This window comes from Taurulus bubalis (genome assembly GCF_910589615.1).
Source record: "Taurulus bubalis genome assembly, chromosome: 6".
Classification (NCBI taxonomy): Eukaryota; Metazoa; Chordata; class Actinopteri; order Perciformes; family Cottidae; genus Taurulus; species Taurulus bubalis.
Genome location: NC_136594.1, coordinates 3,468,943 through 3,491,442, shown reverse-complemented (window position 1 = coordinate 3,491,442; position 22,500 = coordinate 3,468,943). Strand labels below are relative to the sequence as shown.

The following is a 22,500-nucleotide window of genomic DNA, read 5'->3' as shown; positions in this document are numbered from 1 at the left end:
CATGAAATGGTGGAAAATGTGGATCTGCGTTTCCTCAAATGTCTCGTTTTGTCCAAAAGTCAAAAGATATTCAGTGAACTGGCAAGAAACCAGGAAATATTCACTCCATGTGGTAATAGAAGTTAGACTCACTCAGTCTGGAAGGATCCACCAGGTTGCTAGGCAGCAGTAAGTTGGGCGGCAGAACGTTCTCACTGGAGAACGACGAGGAGAACTGAGGAGGAAACGTTGAGTTGGTAAAAGTCAAAGTAAACAACGACATGCGGATCAAAGAGCGACGTCTTCGGGAAACGTGTCCGACTATCGGAAATATTCCATATCCACAAATATGAAACAACGAGAAGAAAAGGTTCCAGCTTCTTCTCTGTTTCGTATCAATTTAAATGGAATATTTCTAGAATATGAGAACGTCTCCTTTGGCTTTGTGGAATTGTGAGTATTTTTTTAACAACTTCTTGATGTTTTATTGACATAAAAGAGCAAACGCACACCTGTAGATTGACGACAATATCGAATATATGTCGTCTAAAAGTCAACTGACATTATTATTATTATCTCATATCTCTGAATGCAAGAGAAGAGGACAGTGTGGGGAGACAAAATATGATTTATTAGCACTAAACTATAACTGTATTACATCTAAGGGGAAACAATTATCAAGAAATCTAAATATATAACATGTTCATATTCCCTTCTGTTCATCACTTAAACTCAGATATCACATAGGTTTATGATTATTAAACATGTGAGTTAAAGTCTGAAGTCACAACTGAATAAATACATATAAATGATCAGCATCTTAATTAAACTGTAAACATTTAAATGGTCGTTCGCGCTTTAGGTTGTAGAAAGATCTCCATGACTTTGTATGAGTGGTTTGTTTTAGACGTGGAGAGCAGACAGCTGCACATATGTATATATATATATATATATATATATATATATATATATATATATATATTATAGTTGAACCAGGCTGACGCATGAAACAGATAACCTGTGTTCTCTCGGGTTAAACTCACTGCTCACCCTTTTCACGACTCCTCTGCCGCAAACCAGCAGCGTACAGCGAAGCATTTCGGTCCCGTTTGTCTTTCAAAAGTCGCAAAAATACACTTAAAACATCTTAAATCATTTTAAATACACATTACAAACGAACTCAGGCCGCTCGAAGCACTGAAAGGTCGTGGTCGCGGTTTCCCGTGTGGTGTGTCGGCCCGTGTTGATGACGTAGTCCGGGCGCTGTTGCGACAACAGTGGCGGCACCTAGCGGCCGGAGGGGGAAATTCTTCACAAAACCTCAGGGAACGATGATGCAGATTTCTTAAAGGATATTATTTAATTATGTCTTAATACAACACTCAAGAGGACACGTTAACATTTTAAATGGTTATTGTCAATGGTCGAATTTAAGTAAATTAACTCATGTACTGTACTAAAGTAGAAATTGAAGGTAACTTGAAGTATTTTCCATTTATTGGTACTTTCTACTTCTATTCTATTACATTTTAGAGATAAATATTGTACTTTTGACTCCAATACATTTGTCTGACAGTTATAGTTACTTTGCAGATTTATAAAATATAAATGATGATGTATTCATATAGGTTATTATGTTACCTCGCAGGATATCTGTAAAGTAATAAAAAACACCACCGTACCATCTGCAACATTAAAGTGATGAACATTAATCTAATGATATAATGTGTAATATCCTGAAATGGGCCATTCTCTATAATGAGTATCTTTTATTTTTTGTACTTTAAGTATCTTTTGAAAAAAATGTATCAGGAAACAAATAATATACAATTCTTTTGTGTTTATTATTTTGTACAATACAATAACATAATATAAGGTCTTCCCATAATAACCCATTTTAACAGCTTCATGGTCCCCTCTAAAACAGCTTGTCAGGTTTTACATTTTAGAATCATCTTAAATAATTGCATTATCATTATATTCAGGCTTAAAAATGTTGAAGGAAAACTCTGTTGAAGCACAAATGGTTATAAAAATTATATAAACTCAACTATAGACTCCAATGAATACAAAAATAAATTGAGTTTAAAAAATATTGACAGTATAATATGAACATATGCACAACTTTGGATATTTTAACAAGATATTTTAAGTTGATAATATGTAACAAAACAATTGACATATTTTTATCTTGTAAATAGTACACAACAAATCTAGACTGCAGTAAATTGCAGAAAAAATTAGGAGATTTTGGTTGGCAAAACTAAACTTAAATGTAGATAATACTCTTAATAATACAAGAGAAATAATACCTTCTTGTCAAGTACAACATAGTACAAATTACAAAATGTGGTAAACTAATTAATTTACATATAAAACAAGTGCAAGAATGCTGTATCGTAAAGGAGGCTTCACCATCACGAAGCAACAAGATTGGTTTTATATACAAACAAACAAAACAAACTTAAATAAGTAAGTGATACATTTTGCAAAAAGTCATCCAATACACTTAGAAACACTCAAAAACCATCATATTGTGCTGATCAGTGGTTTAAACCTACATGAGGTTGGAAAAAAATGAAGCCGAGCCCCCTTTTTGGTAACTTCTTGCTGGGACTTCAAGGTCCATGTTCCGCTGATGAAAGTCAGGTGTGTTATATTTGGGGTTTTGCATTCTTTGATTTTGCTCTTGGTGGGGAAAAGAAGTGATGTAGTATTCGCCTGGGCGGTCAGGGACTCTTATTCTTGGATCTTGAGATAAATGTGGCAAACTTGCGTTATGTATCGCTCTTTGCTGCATCTGTCTCTGCTGCATCTGTCTCTGCTGCATCTGATTCTGCTGCATCTGATTCTGCTGCATCTGATTCTGCTGCATCTGACTCTGCTGCATTGATCTATGCTGCATCGGACTCTGCTGCATAGGTCTCTGCTGCATGGCTCTCTGCTGCATCGGACTCTGCTGCATGGCTCTTTGCTGCATGGCTCTTTGCTGCATTGCACGCATATCAATGGCACCAGAATGCATTGTATTTGTTTTTCTGGGGTCCCTCATTCCAGTGTTACGACCTGACGGGGAGATCATCTGTCCATGGCCATGTGGCGCCTTGTAGTCGATAGTTGAACCTCTTGATCTAAGCACATAATCCTTTCCTGTGAAATCATCAATGTTGAGATCTGAATGGTTGAAATTAAAGTGTTGGCCGACACCAGCGTCCACCTGAGGGTAGCTGGACCTCACTTGGTGCGTAGTTGGATGTCTGTCAGTGTGACGAAGTCTGACGTCTCCGTCTACGTCCAGGTCGGGCATTCTCATGTTCACCCCTGGGATATCTGATCTGCGATTACTATAAGAAGGTACTCTGAAATTAGGTGACAGATCATCAATGTTCAGATCTGGAGATCCTAGCTGCAGCTGCGGATTCCGCATTTCCACTTTCGGCATGTTTGGAGCCTTTACATTTGGACCGGTGAAATCCCCTATCAACTGTGACGGTTTCATGTTCAGTTTTGCATTTGGAGGAGAAAAATCCAGATTAGTTGGTCTCATAGATGCACCAAAGTCAATATCAGACCCTACCCCGTTAATGTCTGGACCTGCAAACTGAGGCGTCTTGAAGTTAGGGAGTTTGACTGTTCTGTCATAATCAGTTTGAGGAACCTGGATGTTTCCTGAGGGAACATGCATGCCAAAGTCTGGACTTCTTAGTCCTCCTTTGACAATAGGGGCAGTAAAGTTCACGTCAGGTCGTCCTAAATTACCGTTTATCCCGAGATCAGGACGTTTTGCATTGAGGTCCAGCTTGGGAGCTTTGAAACTAGTATCCGGCAAACGTAAATCTGGCATATTTAGACCAGGGCCCTTCAGCTTAGGTCCTGAAAGACTCATGTCTGGTAGTTTTGCCTTAGGTCCAGAGAGACTGAGGTCTGGTGTATTTATACTTGGCATTTTAAATTTTCCTTTTGGACCATTGACGTCTACATTTGGGATATTTAAGTCAGGCCCCTGTAGGTGCCCATTTATATCAACATTGGGGAAACCCATGTTGACATCTGGAGTGTCCATATCTAATTTTGGAGCATGGAGGTCCATTTTCGGTAATCCTAATTTGGGGAGATCAATTCCACCTTTCAATTTTGGAGTTTTGAGATTAAAATCTGGAGTTTTAAAGTCTGACTTTAAATTCAAATTTGGTCCTTTTGGTAATTTGGCATTAAGATCTGGTGACTTGAAGTCAAAGTTTGGGCCATCTAACTTTGGACTAGAAAACCCCACATCAGGCATTTTCAAATGTGGCTTTTTAAATTTTCCAGATGGGCCATCCAAACTAATATCTGGCATTTCAAAGTCACTTTTGGGCCCTTTAAGGTTGATGTTGGGTGCATTGAAGTCGATGTCAGGGCCATCGAAGTCTCCATCAATCTTAGGTCCTTTTAGGTTTGGTAGATTCATTTTCGGCATTTTCAATTGTGGCATTTTGGGAGCTTTAAGGTCCATTTTAGGCAAGTCAAAGTCAGGGGCATCAATTCCGCCTTTTATCTTTGGAGCTTTGAAATCAGTGTTTATGTCCATATTTGGTCCCTTTGGACCTGAAAAATTGAATTTAGGCATTTTCAATTTGCCCGAAGGAGCTTTAACATCCCAGTCTGGAGAAGGAAGCTCTGGCATTTTCATTTTACCTGATGGCATGTCCATGTTGAGCTTTGGGGTATTAAAGTCCAGTTTGGGGCTTTTAAGATCGACTTTAGGCATGTTTATGTCTGGAGCATTTAATCCACCACTGAGATTGGGACCAGATATATCTAGATCAGGTGTTTTGAGGTCCAAGTTAGGACCATCTAACTTTGGACTAGAAAGCCCAAAATCAGGCAGGTGAAACTTTGGCTTTTTGAATTTACCCGATGGACCAGAAATATCAAAATCGGGCATTCCCACATCAGCGTTAGGACCTTTGAAGTCGACTTTGGGTACATTTACATCAACATCTGGGCCATCAAAGTTTCCATCAATTTTAGGTCCTTTTAGGGTTGGGAAGTTAAATTTGGGCATTTTCAGTTTGGGCATTTTAAACTTTCCTTTGGGTGAACCAATGTTAACATCTGGAGCGTTTACATCAAAGTTGGGAGTTTTAAGGTCCATGTTTGGTAAGTCCATGTCAGGAGCATTAATTCCACCCTTTATATTTGGAGCTTTCAGATCTGTGTTTATGTCCATATTCGGTCCTTTTGGTAATGTACCCAAAAGATTGAATTTAGGCATTTTCAATTTGCCAGAAGGAGCTTTAACATCCCAGTCTGGAGAATGAAGCTCTGGCATTTTCATTTTACCTGACGGCATGCCTAAATTGAGCTTTGGGGTATTAAAGTCCAGTTTGGGGCTTTTAAGATCAACTTTAGGCATGTTTATGTCTGGAGCATTTAATCCACCACTGAGATTGGGACCAGATATATCTAGATCAGGTGTTTTGAGGCCTAGGTTAGGGCCATCTAACTTTGGACCAGAAAGCCCAAAATCAGGTAGGTTTAGATTGGGCTTTTTGAATTTACCCGATGGACCAGAAATATCCAAATCTGGCATTCCCACATCAACGTTAGGACTTTTGAGGTTGACATTGGGTACATTTACATCAACATCTGGTCCTTCAAAGTTTCCGTCAATATCAGGTCCTTTTAGGCTTGGGAAGTTCAATTTGGGCATTTTCAAGTTGGGCATTTTAAAATTTCCTTTGGGTGAACCAAGGTTAACGTCTGGAGCATTTACATCGAACTTGGGAGTTTTAAGGTCCATGTTTGGTAAGTCCATGCCAGGGGCATCAATTCCACCTTTTATCTTTGGAGCTTTCAGACTCAGATCTGGTAAATTCAGATCTGTGTCTATGTCCATATTCGGTCCTTTTGGTAATGTACCTGAAAGATTGAATTTAGGCATTTTCAATTTGCCAGAAGGAGCTTTAACATCCCAGTCTGGAGAATGAAGCTCTGGCATTTTCATTTTACCTGATGGCATGCCTAAGTTGAGCTTTGGGGTATTAAGGTCCAGCTTGGGGCTCTTTAGATCGACTTTAGGCATGTTTATGTCTGGAGCATTTAATCCACCACTGAGATTGGGACCAGATATATCTAGATCAGGTGTTTTGAGGCCCAGTTTAGGGCCATCGAACTTTGGACCAGAAAGCCCAAAATCAGGCAGGTTAAAATTGGGCTTTTTGAATTTACCCGATGGACCAGAAATATCCAAATCTGGCATTCCCACATCAGCGTTAGGACCTTTAAGGTTGACATTGGGTACATTTACATCAATATCTGGACCATCAAAGTTTCCGTCAATTTCAGGTCCTTTCAGGTTTGGGAAGTTCAATTTGGGCATTTTCAAGTTGGGCATTTTAAAATTTCCTTTGGGTGAACCAAGGTTAACGTCTGGAGCGTTTACATCGAACTTGGGAGTTTTAAGGTCCATGTTTGGTAAGTCCATGCCAGGGGCATCAATTCCACCTTTTATCTTTGGAGCTTTCAGACTCAGATCTGGTAAATTCAGATCTGTGTCTATGTCCATATTCGGTCCTTTTGGTAATGTACCTGAAAGATTGAATTTAGGCATTTTCAATTTGCCAGAAGGAGCTTTAACATCCCAGTCTGGAGAATGAAGCTCTGGCATTTTCATTTTACCTGATGGCATCCCAAAGTTGAGCTTTGGGGTGTCAAGGTCCAGTTTGGGGCTCTTAAGATCGAGTTCAGGCATGTTTATGTCTGGAGCATTTAATCCACCACTGAGATTGGGACCAGAGATATTTAGATCAGGTGTTTTGAGGTCCAAGTTAGGGCCATCTAACTTTGGACCAGAAAGCCCAAAACCAGGCATGTTAAAATTGGGCTTTTTGAATTTACCCGATGGACCAGAAATATCAAAATCGGGCATTCCCACATCAGCGTTAGGACCTTTGAGATTGACTTTGGGTGCATTTACATCAACATCTGGGCCATCAAGTTTAGGTCGTTTTAGGCTTGGAATATTAAATTTAGGCATCTTGAATTTGGGCATTTTGAATTTTCCTTTGGGTGAACCAATGTTAACGTCTGGAGCATTTACATCGAACTTGGGAGCTTTAAGGTCCATGTTTGGTAAGTCCAAGTCAGGGGCATTAATTCCACCCTTTATCTTTGGAGCTTTCAGATCTGTGTTTATGTCCATGTTCGGTCCTTTTAGACTAGAAAGATTGAATTTAGGCATTTTCAATTTGCCAGAAGGAGCTTTAACATCCCAGTCTGGAGAATGAAGCTCTGGCATTTTCATTTTACCTGATGGCATGCCTAAATTGAGCTTTGGGGTATTCAGGTCCAGCTTTGGGCTTTTGAGGTCAACCTTGGGCATGTTTATGTCTGGTGCATTTATTCCACCACTGAGTTTAGGGCTGGAGAAATTGAGATCCGGTGATTTGAGGTCCAGGTTAGGGCCATCTAACTTTGGACCAGAAAGCCCAAAATCAGGCATGCTAAACTTTGGCTTTTTGAATTTACCCGATGGACCAGAAATATCCAAATCTGGCATTCCCACATCAGCGTTAGGACCTTTAAGGTTGACATTGGGTGCGTCAACATTGAAGTCCGGACCATCCAAATTGCCATCTATCTCAGGTCCTTTTAGGTTTGGAAGACTAAATTCAGGCATCTTTAATTTTGGCATCTTAAATTTTGCTTTGGGTGAACCGAGATTGACATCTGGAGCGTTCACATCAAACTTTGGAGCTTTGATGTCCATATTTGGTAAGTCCAAGCCCGGGGCATCAATTCCACCCTTTATCTTTGGAGCTTTCAGATCTGTGTTTATGTCCATATTAGGTCCTTTTGGTAATGTTCCTGAAAGATTGAATTTCGGCATTTTCAATTTGCCTGAAGGAGCTTTAACATCCCAGTCTGGAGAATGAATCTCGGGCATTTTCAGTTTACCTGATGGCATGCCCATGTTGAGCTTTGGGGTATTCAGGTCCAACTTTGGACTTTTGAGGTCAACCGTGGGCATGTTCATGTCTGGTGCATTTATTCCACCACTGAGTTTAGGGCTGGAGAAATTGAGATCAGGTGATTTGAAGTCCATGTTTGGTAAGTCCAAGTCAGGGGCATCAATTCCACCCTTTATCTTTGGAGCTTTAAGATTCAGATCTGGTGATTTTACGTCTAAATTTGGTCCTTTCGGCAATTTGCCTGAAAGGTTAAATTTTGGCATTTTTAATTTGCTTGAGGGAGCGTCAATATGCATGTCAGGAGCATTCAAGCCAATATTTGGTTTGCTCATTGATGGTAACTTGAATTTACCTGAAGGCATATCTAAGTCGCCGTCTGGGCCACTAAGATCAAGTTTGGGTTTATTAAAGTCCATCTCCGGCAAATTCAAATCTGGGGAGCCAAAAGCTCCTTTGAATTTTGGGGCTGAGAGATCAAAGTCAGGAGTCCTTAACTCACCATCTGGTCCCTTAAAATCTCCATTAAAACCAGGAACTTGAATGTCTGGTAAATCAAATTCAGGCATTTTAAACTTAGGAGCTTTGTATTTTCCAGATGGAACTTTAGTGTCAACCGATGGAATGCCAAAGGCTAGATCTGGTCCTCTTAGGTCAGCTTTTGGTAGATTTACATTGGGTGCATGAATCCCACCCTTTATCTTTGGTGTTTTGAGACTTAAGTCAGGTGTTTCAACGTCAGTTTTCCCCTTGCCTGAGAACCCAAATTTGGGCATAGTCAATTTACCAGATGGGTTATCAACATCTAAATCAGGAGATTTAAGATCAATCTTTTGTTTCACAAGTGGCATTTTGACTTTTCCTGAAGGCATGCCAATGTTAAGCCCATGTATATCAAGTTGTGATACTTCAACACCTGGCATGTCTAGGTCTAAATCAGGAGATCTCCCAGACAGCCTGAGGTTAGGTGACTCGACATAACCAGAAGGATGGTCCGGATTAAGATCTGGATTTTTCAGTCTCTTGGAATACTTGAGACCGAGTTTACCTGAGAGACCATCTGGGGTTCCTACATCTGGTGTCTTAAACTCACCTTCTGGACTACGGAAAGAAGGTCCAGAGAGGCCCAGGTTTGGCAGATTGAATTTTGGCATTTCGTTTGTTCTTCCAACACCGGTGTCAAAAGATGGACTAGTGATATTTCCCCCATTAAGGTGTATCCCCATGTCACGGGTACTAACATCTGAACCTTGTACGTCCAGACCCATTTCTGGAGCTCTCAAAGTTCTGTTGCTCTCCAGTCCAATTTGAGGTCTTTTCAAATTTGGCATTGTCAAGTCAACTGATGGACTATCAGTATTTGGCAGTTGTATACCAGCTGTAGTGTTTGGACCCTCTGGTAATGTTCTGGACAAATGGAAGTCTGGAGTGTTAAACTTTGGATTTCTAGCATCGAATTTCAGTCTTGGTACCTGAGCTCCACTTAGAGCATTCCCATTAAACCCGACACCCATAGGTGGAAGGTTCAGATTGCCGTCATATGTTGATTCTCCAGCGTCATCAGATTGGGAATCAGCATCAATGTCTGTTGTCCGAGTCCTGCTTTTCATAAGTCCAAAGTCAACTCCGAGGCGAGGCAACCCCACATCGGTCTTTTGGGTGCCCTTGGATGAGCCCGTTACAGTTGGCTCCTCACTCACAATGCTCTCCATGGAACCGACCAAGTCACGTTTCATAAACCTCCGGATTTTGGCATTGTAGAGTTTGTTGTAGGAATCCTTCAGCATCTAGAAATATAACCACAACTTTGTGATTGGAATGTAATTATAAGTTCCTCTATAAAGGTAAATATTCTCTAGCATTTGAGGTGGAGATCAATTTTCCCATTGTTCACATGACAATTAATTTAATGCAGATTGCAGTGCAAAAACAGCCCTTGGTTGAACGTCCTGAAAGTGCTAATGCCCTTTAAATTACAGGAAATCCAAATAAGAACTAATGCTGGGTTTCAATCCCCTTTGACCTGATAATCTCTGGACTCCACATACCGTGTCAGGACTCTTGGAACTCTCGTCCAAGTTTCCGAGGCTCTTGCTCAAGTTGTTCCTGGTGAGGACTTGGACCATGCCATCAAACTGCTCCATCTCCTTCAGCACTTTTAAACACCTTCAGTGCTTTTGACAGTTGATACAAATTGATTGTTGTTGCCCCTAAAAAAGAATAAGCAAGTGTGTGCATGAAAAAAGAGTGCTAATCATAATGTATCACCCGAAGCATAGAACCCCTCAACCTAGCACTAACACTAACGGGGCACTGCGTTTTAAATGCAGCTTGAAAATCTGATTAATCTGCAAAGCAAATGTCCCAAAGAAGTATTTCACATTGTAATGTCTTCAGAGAGCTCAGGAAAAATAATCGCTATCCTGTAGTTCTTCCACAATTGTGAACTGCCACAAAAAATGCCACATTTTAAGTGAGTATTTCCTGCTTGACTTGACTCTTGTGGGGATCAACTGTTAAAAATCTAAAAGCTAAAACACAAAACGGTCAAAAGCAATACGTGGTAAAAAAAAGTATCTTCAGTAGAAAGTCACGGGACACACCTTCCCTCAGTCCCTGATTGGCTGAGGAACTGTTGTTGATGCTGGAAACGTCAAGCTCCTCCCTCCTCCGATTGCTCCGAGGTCAGAGCGTCCTTCCCCGGCGGTGTGACGGCTGCAAACACAGACGTTCATAACGTGTTTAAAACAGAAGCTCGCAGCAACGGGATGAGCTTTTTACAGCAACAGAACTTTAACAGTTATTAACACAGAACTAAAAACAATGTCCAGGTGTTTTGTACCATGAACCGTGTGCCTCCATCAGTGGCATTAAACCGAAAGTGGAGAATAAAAGATTAATTCAATATATTCACAGTCATTTTGCATATCTGCGACATGTTAAAGCTTTGATAATGTAACGAGGTATATTTACTGCAGTACTGTACTCGAGTACAAGTTTCACATACTTCTACTTCACTTTGGTATTTCCAATTTATGCTACTTTATACTTCTTTTCCACTATGTTTTTTGAGGCAAATATTGCACATTTTTTACATAATTTATTTGATAACTTTAAGTTACTTTGCAGATTAATTTGACTAATATAAAATATAAAATTAACTAATAAAGTCTGATCTATTATTGAAGATAGATCTAGCTAGCATAAAGTAGTGAAAATGAGCTACACCTTTACCAGCTGCAACATGAAAGTGATGCACACATTAATTCATCAACAATTATAGTCCAGAGACATAATGTGTTAAATGTGCATTATGAGTACTTTTACTTTTGGTCATGCAAGTATTGATGCCAATACTTTTGCACTTTTACTTAAGATGCACGACGTTTACTTGTAACAGCATTTTTTACACTAATATATTAATACTTTTACTCAAGTAAAGGATCTGATCCTTCTTGAAGCCATTTATTTTTCAATCCGCACTGAAGCCGTCTTCAGCCGGTTCAGCTTTATTTCCAAGCAGACGGTTGAAAGCAGAGAACAAGAAATACAAGACCATTAAAAACATTTGGGTGGGGTAAATCTCTGCCAACTAACACAGCCTACGTGTGAGGAACACTGGCATTGTTTATTGTATTACAGTTGCATGAATCAAACAAACTAAAGTGTGGAAAGGAGTGCCTCTTATTACGCAATGTGTTGACAGCAGGAGCAGAAAAGAGACAAATAATAAAATGCAAACAGGTTCAATGAAATTTGAATCTGTACATATTTGTTTTAAGCTTTTAGAGACATTACATTACATTTGGAGTCATTAAAGTATGTTTTAATTCTGTTTGTCTACATGTTTACAGATGATCTCAGTGCATCAAGGTAATTTATACTAAAATAAATATTGTGTACTACAAAACTCTCATGTGAGCCAATCTTCTGAGAGACAAGTTCATTTTTTACTGAAGATTCACGATAAATAAACGTCAGAGAACAGTTTGCCGCGTACAGGAGGGCGAGTGACACCCAGGTAACTGCGCAGGTATTTAAGTTATGGCCGAGAGGGAAACCAGGAACAGGTTTATCGAGAGCGCCGGGAACAAGTGTTCTGTTGTTGGGTGTTTCTTTTTATTTTAAGCACACAGAGTTTTAAAAAAAGAAGAAGAAAAAAAAAAGACCACACCCAACTGTCAGTACAGAAAAGCACTGGCAGACCTCCAGTGAGTCCAGACACGCAATGTTGCATCCAGATCGTGGGAAACGACGACGAACTGCCGTTTTAACGCCACGCGTCAAAATACAAGTGTGGCACGGTCACGCGTGGAATTTAATCCAAATGTACGATTTCTCCGCCATTCACGCAAACAAAAATATTTCATGTCATCAGGCATTAAGCACTAAATTAATCCCACAATATTTATCGCGGGATTCTTTACAAAATAAATGAAAATTACACGGCAGAATGTTAAAATGATGCTCAGCCCCACTGAGGCAAATTCAAATTTTAAGAAATATATGTTGTTGTTTGAAGATGTCCAGCTGGGACGAAATCTATTAAAAGTCAACTTTCATTCAGACAAAATAACTGTGAACCACAACATGATGTCACGACACAACGAGATGAAAAAGAAACGACAAAGCCAGTATTCAAACAACCAAAACAAAGAACTATTAGACGGTAAAAAATGTACTGAACTCAAATTATTATCATTTACGAGGCCGCTGATTTACTGCTTAAAGAGTTACATATTATACATTTCACAGGTGAGCCAAAGTGCACCTGCTGCAGCTATAAAGAGGGAAAATAGTAGTAGTAGAGAGTAGAGATAGCGATCGATCAAAACATGCTCCTCGGATATTAGTTTTTGCTTCATTAGCAACGCAACTTTCTGAGCCATCAGCACATTAGTGATTAAGCAGCAGAGGTAATTAATACACACACACACACACACACACACACACACACACACACACACACACACACACACACACTCTTTATTCTGTGTTTCTATGAACATAATCACCCCTTATTTATGCATTTGCATGGATTGTTTTATGAGCCTCTTCATGTCTCAATAGTACTTAACAATGTAGTATAGAAAGAGTCCTGAATGATGTTTCTATTGATATTAATATTCTCTCTTCTTTTATTATTGTTTCTGCATGCCTATAAAAGGATAAATGACGAATTATTTTGTAATTTTAATCGTATGTTCAGTTTTTTAGGGTGACTTTGTAACATCTGACCAGAGACTACAGGTTTAAAATAGCCTCTTGGTTAACGTTTATTAATGTGCACCATGGCGAACGAATAAACCAAAACATAAATAAATACAAAATATAACTGACGTGACTTTTTAAATAAAACACGATTTGCTCTGTTTCTTAGAAAAATGTCATTATGAGTGATACGATAAAAGGCGAGAGGACGAACAGAAAGCTTAAAAAACGTGTGTGCAACATTTATATATATATATATATATATATATATATATATATATACATATATATATATATATATATATATATATATATATATATATATATATATATATATATTTATATATATATACACACACACATGCTGGTTGAACATGATGCACAAGAGTTGATTCAAAGCAAATGCAACAAAACAAAAAGCCGCTGCACAGAAACCACCCGGATGACGACGCCTGGAACTGAACCGCCGTCACCCAAAACCTGCCGCTTTAAGGACACGGCACCACCCAGGAAAACAACACCATAAACGAGACTGACCTCAGGGTCCATCGGGCAGGTGCAGGTGCAGGTGTGTGTGTGTGTGTGTGTGTCGTGTCCAGGATTTTCCAGCGCGGAGTTACGGGTCCGTCAGCTCTGCAGCTTGTGAGGAGAGGAGCTGCAGGCAGGTGGACGGATAGCTCACCTGAAGCCGGCGAACAGGTTCCACCTCTGATGTCCCGCCTCCGTTAACTGTCAATAAACACAAACACACACCTCACACACACACACACACCCTCATGCAAACACGCCCTGACTACCACATGCCTGCGGCTCACATGCACACAAAAACACACACACAACCACAGACGAAGGTACAACTGGAATCCATGACCTGCTTTTCATCGCGCGCACACACACACACACACACACACACACACACACACACACACACACACACACACACACACACACACACACACACACACACACACACAGAAGAAGTACTCAGATCTCTTAATTACAAGTTAAAGTTCTGCATTGTCAATCTAAATCTGTGTAATTAGATTATAATTATTGACGCATTGATGAGTTTATCACTTTAATGATGCAGCTCGTTTTAACTGCGTCACACATTACAATGTATTATTTTATAAAAACGTTGTGTCAATCATCTGAATTTGTGCAGTAACTAAAAGAGTAAAAACTACAATGATTCCCTTGGAATTACTGGAGCAGAAGTATAAAGTTGCATGAAAGGAACACGAACACACACACACACACACACACACACACACACACACACACGCGTATAAAAAACAGTGTGAGTTGAAACCTAGATAAGCGAGAGGAAAGCATAACCCAAACACTCCCCCGTGATCGGCGTTAACGTGAGAAACACGCTGACCTGAGCCAAGGGCGCGGCAGGCGTTCCCGTGTGAGTCACTGTGATTACGGTGTGAATCTGGGTGGAGCGAAACGGAGCGAGCTCATTGGCTCTCCAGCCATCGCACCTCTTATGTCAGATGGATTCTGACAAACCTGTTGACGTTAAAAAAAAAATAGGTTTGACAACAGCATTTATTAAGAAAGTAACTGATTTAATATTTTTTTTTACCTTTATTATATAGCAACCATGTTGACAAAACCACCAAAAAGAAAAAAAACAGGTGCGATAACAGCATTAAATACAAAAGTAACTGATTTAGTATACATTTTGTAGTACCTTCATTACATAGCAACCTTGTTGACTAACCCCAAAAAGAAAACCAACAACAACAACAAAAGAAATCCTTCACAGTTGATTATGCATTTATATGTGAATATGTTAAAGGAGTAGTTAGATTAAAAAGTGTTGTTTTATGAGGTACTTTATACTATCCATCATCAGTGTATTACTACAGGAGATGGACTTTGTGTTTGAAATACGTTTTTCTGTTCAGTACTACGTCAAAGCATGTAGTGGCAATTCCAGAAAAATATATAGTTTTTCAGTCAGTAATTCTACTTTGTATTTGAGTTAAAGTTCAAGCTGATTAATCCATTGATCGTTCAAAAGATAATTAAATTGGTAACCATTTTGATAACAAAAAAGCCAAATATTTCATGGTTCGTTTGTTCTCAAACATGAGAATGTGACATTTCTTTGGAGGGTGTCACATTATAGTACAGTCAATATTTTTGGGGACATTTAGGAACGTCACATTTTGCTCTCAGACATTGTGACAAAAGTTGGATAAACCACACGATGAGGAAAACAATCGTTAGTTCATTAGTTTGAGTTCCCTCAAACTTCTTAATACAGTACAAAACAGTCAGGGTGATACAAAGTTTTGATGTCGATAAAAGTTTGGAAATATTTGTCACAAATACAAGAAATCACAGTTGTTTGTAACGAATTAACAGACAGTCGAGCCAGATACACGAAGACAAAGACATCGCAGATTGAAGGTTTTTCATTTTCGCTCTAAAACATTACTTCTGGTTATACAAAAAAGACTTTGCATTTCTTAATTATGAAAACAAAAACACACTGGAAAATGTACATCCAAAAACCTTTGACCATGTGATCTTATATAATAATAAAAATAATGCGAATGTAAGAAACCATAACTGATCCATTTATTAACTGCCGACAAACAATTAGAAGGTTTGTATCTGTATCAATTCTCTCGAAATAAATGTAGAATTGGTCATCGTACATTAGCAGAGATAAACATTTTAGTCTACTGGGATATTTTAGTCCAGAAGATATCACAATATAACAAAACGACAGGGGACCTAAACAGCTTCCCAGAGGAACACCAAGACACAAATATCTATGAAATGCAGCCTGACCTCCAATACAACCACTGCAGTTATTAAGATGATTTATGAAAATATTTCAGTCAATTGCATTTAAATCACTTCATCAAAAACAGACCTTCATTTAAACCTCATTTTACAGACAAAATCTTAACAAAACTGTGAAAAAAAACTTGCATTTAGTATACAGAACATCATTTTATGTTTTTGTTTCTCATGAAAAAAAAACAATGGTATGTAAATAAACTGGCATTTAAAAAAGGTAAAGACTTCTTTTGTATTTTGCAGTTATGATCAGGACTGAAGTTTGTTAAAAGATTCAACTGGAAAATAACATAAGCAACAACAAAAAACACCATTTTGTTAAGGATCTTAAGTCAACTGTGTTAAAGTGAAGCGCATATTCAAATGTGAGTACAACTAATGCCCCTTATGAGGTAACACAGCTGGTTTATAAGAGCTGTGACTGGCTGATTTATTTCCTTGTGCATACTAAGAGAATAAAAAGACAAATGTAAGAAAAATATAACCCTGAAACGGCTCCACAGAAACCACTGAATTATCAAAAACAATAAATATGGCCAGATGACGATGGATTGGTTGAGTATAGAAAACCATATGGCCGCCCGTTACATGCTTGTAGTAATAAATAAAAATTAAAAAAGTGGAGTTTTTCCTCCACCAAGAAAACCAGGGAAATGTCAGTTAAAGGTTTCAGTCAGCTTTTATAATTCAATACAGTTGCACGGATGAATCTGGTGTTCTTCCACTGCCCTCGAGTCTGTGAATGGGAAACAAACACTGTTCGTGTCGAGTTCAAATATCAACAACATTTCTTGCTGACTCCACCTTTAATGCTGTTTGAGCGTCAAAAGCATCCATTGAAAGAAGTGTCAGCACAAAGGGAGAAGATGTCCACTCAACCCAAAGCCTGTGGATGTGAACCCTGGAGCAAGGCATTCCTTCATCTGCTCCCACAGAAGAAGAAGAGGTGGTCAGCAAGTTCTCTGTGAACCTTTTCCAGGATAAAAATATAAAAATAAATCTTATTCAACTCCTCCTTCCAGTGTCCAGTGAGGAAGATGGAGGGGTTCGTTTGGGTACAGAGCGGCCGGGGTGTCAAACTCCACCACCTTCCCAGCATGCATCACCAGCACCCGGTCGCAGTCCATGATGGTGTTGATCCTGGAGACGCAAGAGTTTAAACGAAGGGTTTAACGGGGAGTTTAATTATGCAGGGGTCATACACATTCTGACCAAAGGGTTTCATGACTTTTCCATGACTAAACCAAATGTCCGTGACTTTTAACCACATTTCATGACCAAACATTTAGTGAAATCTGGGTGTAAACAGTAAAAAGTGAGTAAATGTAGTATTTAAACTAACAATGAGAATACAAAGCATACAGTTTACCTTAAATGACTCAAATGAATGAGACAATAGTTTGATTAAAAGAATAAACATTTATATAGATGCCTGTATGTATGCCTGCTTATATTTTGAGTCTTTCTTTTAAAAGCATATTCATTATTTCAAACTCAGCGTAAATGAACGTCATGAACACATGAATATAACATTTACATGACTTTTACTAAACTTTTACGTTTTTATTTCTTTCAAGGACTTTTCCAGGCCTGGAAATAACCGTTTTAAAACTCCATGACTTTTCCAGGTTTTCCATGACCGTAACCCTGATTATAGTAAAATGACAGTAATATTACAGAAGGGATTGTACATGCATCTGTGCATCAGAAAAGCCGTCACCTGTGTGCGATAGTGAGGACGGTCTGGTCCTGAAACTTCTCTCTGATGGTCTGCTGCAGCAGCTTGTCCGTCTTCTGATCCACGCTGGCCGTGGCTTCGTCGATGCACAGGACCTGCATGAGGGCAGAACCGGAGTCTGAAGGTCCAGCGCCGTGATTTAACTAGCGACACGAGTGTAGGAATTACTGGGAAAATGATATTTCAGGTGGAAACATTGCTTTAGTCAAAGTGACTTTGTGTCAAGAGGCTCAATTAAAAATGCAAAATACAAATAACGAGCATCTGTCGTGTGTCCACCTGGGTTTTATTGGCTCGTGCGCTACAGCGCGAAGAAAAACAAACATTTACTTACAAGGGCAGTGTTGATTTTGGAGGTTTCATTATTGGAGCAACAGGAGGTAAGATGTCAATAAGCAGTCACACAACTAACCCCTTTAAACAGGTAAGAAGTGTCAGGCGCTAACAAATCAAACCGTGTGTATACAAAATATATACAAAGAATACAAAGAAATGGGTGGGGCTTGATATCAACTTCTAATCCCTAAACACTGTAAACCCGAAAACTACTCGCACGCAGCTTGAAATCAGATGCTCTCGATGTGATGGAAAACTTTTTTTTTTAAAGAACGCAAGTTTGTTTGGTTGCACTGTAAACAGACGTTTTGAGATGGTGACATTTATTTATTTATTAAAAGATGCCTGTTAAAGACGGCCGTTCTGATGTTTTAAAGTGTGTTTGTGTGCAGTAGATGGAGAACCAGACAGGAGTAAAGTAATGTTATTATATATATATATATATATATATATATATATATATATATATATAACAATCTATCTGAGTTTAATTGTATGCTACATTTAGTATATTTTGCTGTTAGACACATTTTCTAACAGGAAACTCTTCAAAGCCACCAGACTCCGTTGACAAAAACAGCCATTTTACCCCTCAGAACCAGGAGTTGCTGGTCGCTCGGTTAGTTTCTTATTGTTGTGATTTTGGTGTTTTTGAGAGTCCAAAGTCCAAAATGACACAAACTAACAAGATAAAATGACCGTTTTTGTCAACGGAGTCCGGCGGCTTTGAAGAAGAGCAAAGATAACGGCTTCAGTCCCCGACAGAAAGTTCTGACAGCAAAGTAAAGGTGAAAATATTCTGATATAGAATATTTTCGGCGTCTAATATACGTCCACAGCAGAGCATTTACTTCACTGGTTCTCCATCTACTGCAGTAGAACATCACACAAACACACTTTAAAATATCTGAATTACCCCTTTAAAAAAGGACCCCACAAAAACCCACATAGAAGGCATAAAGAGATGAATAATAGTTTGGTTTGAGCTGCTGGGAGAGGAACACAGCTGGTCTCACCTTGGCCTCGGTCAGCAGAGCTCTGGCCAGACACAGCAGCTGCCGCTGTCCCACAGAGAAGCTTCTTCCTCTTTCCCCGACCTCAGCCTCCAGACCGCCTGACACACACACACACACACACACACACAATGTGTTGAGTCCTCATCACCATCATTTCTCATTAAAGCCGATGCTTCACTTTGAACCTTTTGCACCCCAAGAGAAGTCCTTCTAGAGTTCTCAGTGATGTCTGTTCAAGTAGTCGTATGAACCCCAAATGAGTTCTGATACTTGCAAGATTCCCCAAAAATGCATCCTTGAGCGGCCGCCGAGTTTTTCCAGATGCATGCTTCAAGGCCTAAACAACACCCTACCCCTCTTTGTGAAGACCGAAAGAATCGGAATCTCCAAGAAAAATCACAATAAAACAAAAGCATTGGCCTGTTAGGAAGGAGTTTCAGTCAAAAAACTGTGCCGTTCGGTTGAAAAATGGAAAAGTTAAAACCTTTATGCCAAAACGTGGTCGGATTGGGGCATGCTGGGTACCCAACTGGTCAGAAGCTTCCGCTTAAGACGTGTGACGCGTTCTAAGAAACCTCCCCCGACCACGGGAGCCGGCGCAGTCGAAGGGAGTAGGGGCATTGGGGTGCAAAAGAAGTGGACATTTCTCCTGCATCCAAACAACTAAATATCTTTAGATTGAAATGAGCGAGGAAGAGGAGGATGATCAGAGGACAGCAGGAGACACAGATGAGGATCTTGTGTAACTGGATCAGGTGTCCAGGGTGCAGCCCTCCTTCAGACGTTCTTGCTCATCAAGGCTGTGGTTGTGCCGCCGCACAGGAATGATGAAGGGCGGAGCGCATTTTGTGAAATACAAGGACAGTGAGTCAGGCGGATTAACTCAAAAACAGACACACCTGATCTCACATGAGATCTCGCCCCCCCCCCCCCCCCCCCCCCCGCCCCCCTCCCCCTCTGCAGCCGCTCACCCATCCCGTCCACCACGGAGCCCAGGTGGCACTGGGCCAGGACGTCCAGCAGCTGCCGGTCCGAGTGCCGCCTGCACGGGTCCAGGTTCTCCCTGACGGTGCCGCTGAACAGGAACGGGTCCTGAGGAATGATGGCCAACCTGGACCTGCAGGGGGCGCCACCACAACACACAAACACCTTGTTATGACCGGACGACGTCTTTGAAGTCTGAATTAAACTAGATGATGGATGAAAAACAAGGATTATCTGTCCTCGGGAAGGCAATTATTTAACACTATAATCTGATGGTGGTTTTATTTTAACCTTCTGGACTCCTACAGTGTCTCTGTGGCGTGTTTTTAAGCATTTGTCTTCACATAACTTCATGTTTTCTGCATTTATTATGTTTTCTGTTCAAGTATGCAGTATGTGTTGCATGTGGCTGCCAGAGAAATTGCAGCTTTGCTGTTAAAAAAAAGGTTAAAAATTAATTATATATTTTTTAAAGCCGGTCAGAATTAAATTTGAAGCCATTTTTTCAATTAAAATACAGTAATGTTCTCAGCTGACCTGAAAAGAATGGATCAAAAATTGTAAAGAGCGATTGGTTTTAATTAAGGATTAATTTACTTTATTTATTTATTTTGTCCTCTTTTTGTCGTTTATGATGTTTTGTCGCGTTTTTTGTCCAAAAAATAAAGTTTAAAAAAATACATGTGAAACTGAAAACAGTATATTTGGGTTGAGGTCTCGCTGAAAAATAAAAAACACAAAGAAACGGCACCTTCAAAAACTGAATTTAAGACTAAAGTTAAGTCATTTATCATTTATTTAGTTTTGCTCTTTTTTTCTGTTAATCAGTTTCTAATATTGAGATTTAGAGGATCATGCAGCCTCAGTGGAAGTAGTTTTGACATTATTTGGCGGCACAGAAAACTGGGGAAGTGGACCAGAAAAGAAACGGAAGCGGAAGAAGGGAGAACTCTTAAAGATGGAAGAAGTATTGAACCCGTCCCCCCGTACCGGAGCTGAGCCAGGCCCACAGTGCTGATGTCCAGCCCGTCCAGGAGGATCTGGCCCTGGTTCAGCTCCACCATGCGGAACAGGGCCAGGAACAGGGTGGACTTCCCGGAGCCGGTGCGCCCCACGACGCCCACCTTCTCCCCGGGGCGCACCGCCAGGCTGACCCCGTCCAGCGCGTTGGGGAGGCCGGCCCGGTAGGACAGGACCACGCCGCGGAACTCCAGGCCGCCGCGCCGCGGCCACGCCGGAGGAAGCTGAGGAGGAAACGGAGAGCGGGACGTGAAACAAGGGAACGCAACACGCACTTCTTCAAACACACTTTTACAGACTGGCAGGGTTCAGAAACACTCTGACCAATGGGTTCCATGACTTTTAACCCAATTTCCATGAGCAAACATTTAGTGAAATCTGGGTGTAATAAGTAAAAAGTGAGCCCGTTGTATTTAGCATTTTATCTGTTTTCCATGTAAAGTAGCCACTCTTTTTAAATGTGGACCAAAAAAATAACACTTTCATCTCCAGACTTTGGTATAAATCCTCCAGTAAGTGTGTTACTATGATTTCAGCTATAGATCCCGGACCCCATGGCTGGTTGTCGGGCAGAGTTGGGTCGGCCTCACCTGGGCGCTCTGCTGCTGCGGCTCCGTGGGAAGGCCGCAGTATTCCTCGGTCCGCTCCACGCTCACCAGCTGCATCTCGGTCTGCGTGAAGCTGAAGATGAGGCCGCTGAGCAGGTCGGTGATGGAGAGAGAGTAGGACAGGGACAGGCCCACCAGACCTGCAGAGACGCGTCACGTGACCGACACGCGCGTCACGTGACCGACACGCGTCACGTGACCGACACGCGCGTCACGTGACCGACACGCGTCATGTGACCGACACGCGTCACGTGACCGACACGCGCGTCACGTGACCGACACGCGTCATGTGACCGACACGCGTCATGTGACCGACACGCGTCACGTGACCGTCACGCGCGTCACGTGACCGTCACGCGCGTCACGTGACCGACACGCGTCACGTGACCGACACACACACACACACACCTCACGGGTCCGACCCACAACACACACACACACACACACACACACACACACACACACACACACACACACACACACACACACACACACACACACACACACACACACACACACACAGGACCGATCTCACGTGACCGACCCACAACACACACACATACCTCACGGCACCGACACACACACACACATCTCATGTGACCGACCAACCGACCCCCACACACACACACACACACACACACACACACACACACACACACACACCTTACGTGACTGACCCCACATCTCACGTGGCTGACCGACACACACACACACACACACACCCCTCACCCGACCGACCGACCCACACACACAGTCACGGGACCGACACACACACACACAACACGGACTCACCGGGGTCGACGGCGCTGTACTGGTGCTGGATGACGGCG

General features: G+C 40.9%; 2 protein-coding genes across 2 annotated transcripts in view; both read right to left on the bottom strand.

Annotated features, from left to right (window-relative positions):
* The window catches only part of mrpl4 (mitochondrial ribosomal protein L4), a 5,920-nt gene extending 4,777 nt beyond the window's left edge, over window positions 1-1,143 (bottom strand). Inside the window, exons 1-2 of the mRNA XM_079220072.1 lie at window positions 1,030-1,143; window positions 133-214 (exon numbers count right to left, since the gene is read on the bottom strand). Coding sequence (XP_079076198.1) covers window positions 133-214; window positions 1,030-1,077 — 130 coding nt within the window. The 5' untranslated portion in view covers window positions 1,078-1,143. The remainder of the gene's footprint in view (window positions 1-132; window positions 215-1,029) is intronic.
* A 15,826-nt stretch (window positions 1,144-16,969) lies between these two features.
* Window positions 16,970-22,500, bottom strand: part of abcc10 (ATP-binding cassette, sub-family C (CFTR/MRP), member 10) — a gene marked incomplete at both ends in the record, with an annotated part of 18,476 nt that continues 12,945 nt past the window's right edge. Inside the window, 7 exons of the mRNA XM_079219909.1 lie at window positions 16,970-17,108; window positions 17,689-17,801; window positions 19,059-19,156; window positions 20,030-20,175; window positions 21,033-21,286; window positions 21,653-21,810; window positions 22,463-22,500. The exon at window positions 22,463-22,500 is cut by the window's right edge and continues 132 nt beyond it. Coding sequence (XP_079076035.1) covers window positions 16,970-17,108; window positions 17,689-17,801; window positions 19,059-19,156; window positions 20,030-20,175; window positions 21,033-21,286; window positions 21,653-21,810; window positions 22,463-22,500 — 946 coding nt within the window. The remainder of the gene's footprint in view (window positions 17,109-17,688; window positions 17,802-19,058; window positions 19,157-20,029; window positions 20,176-21,032; window positions 21,287-21,652; window positions 21,811-22,462) is intronic.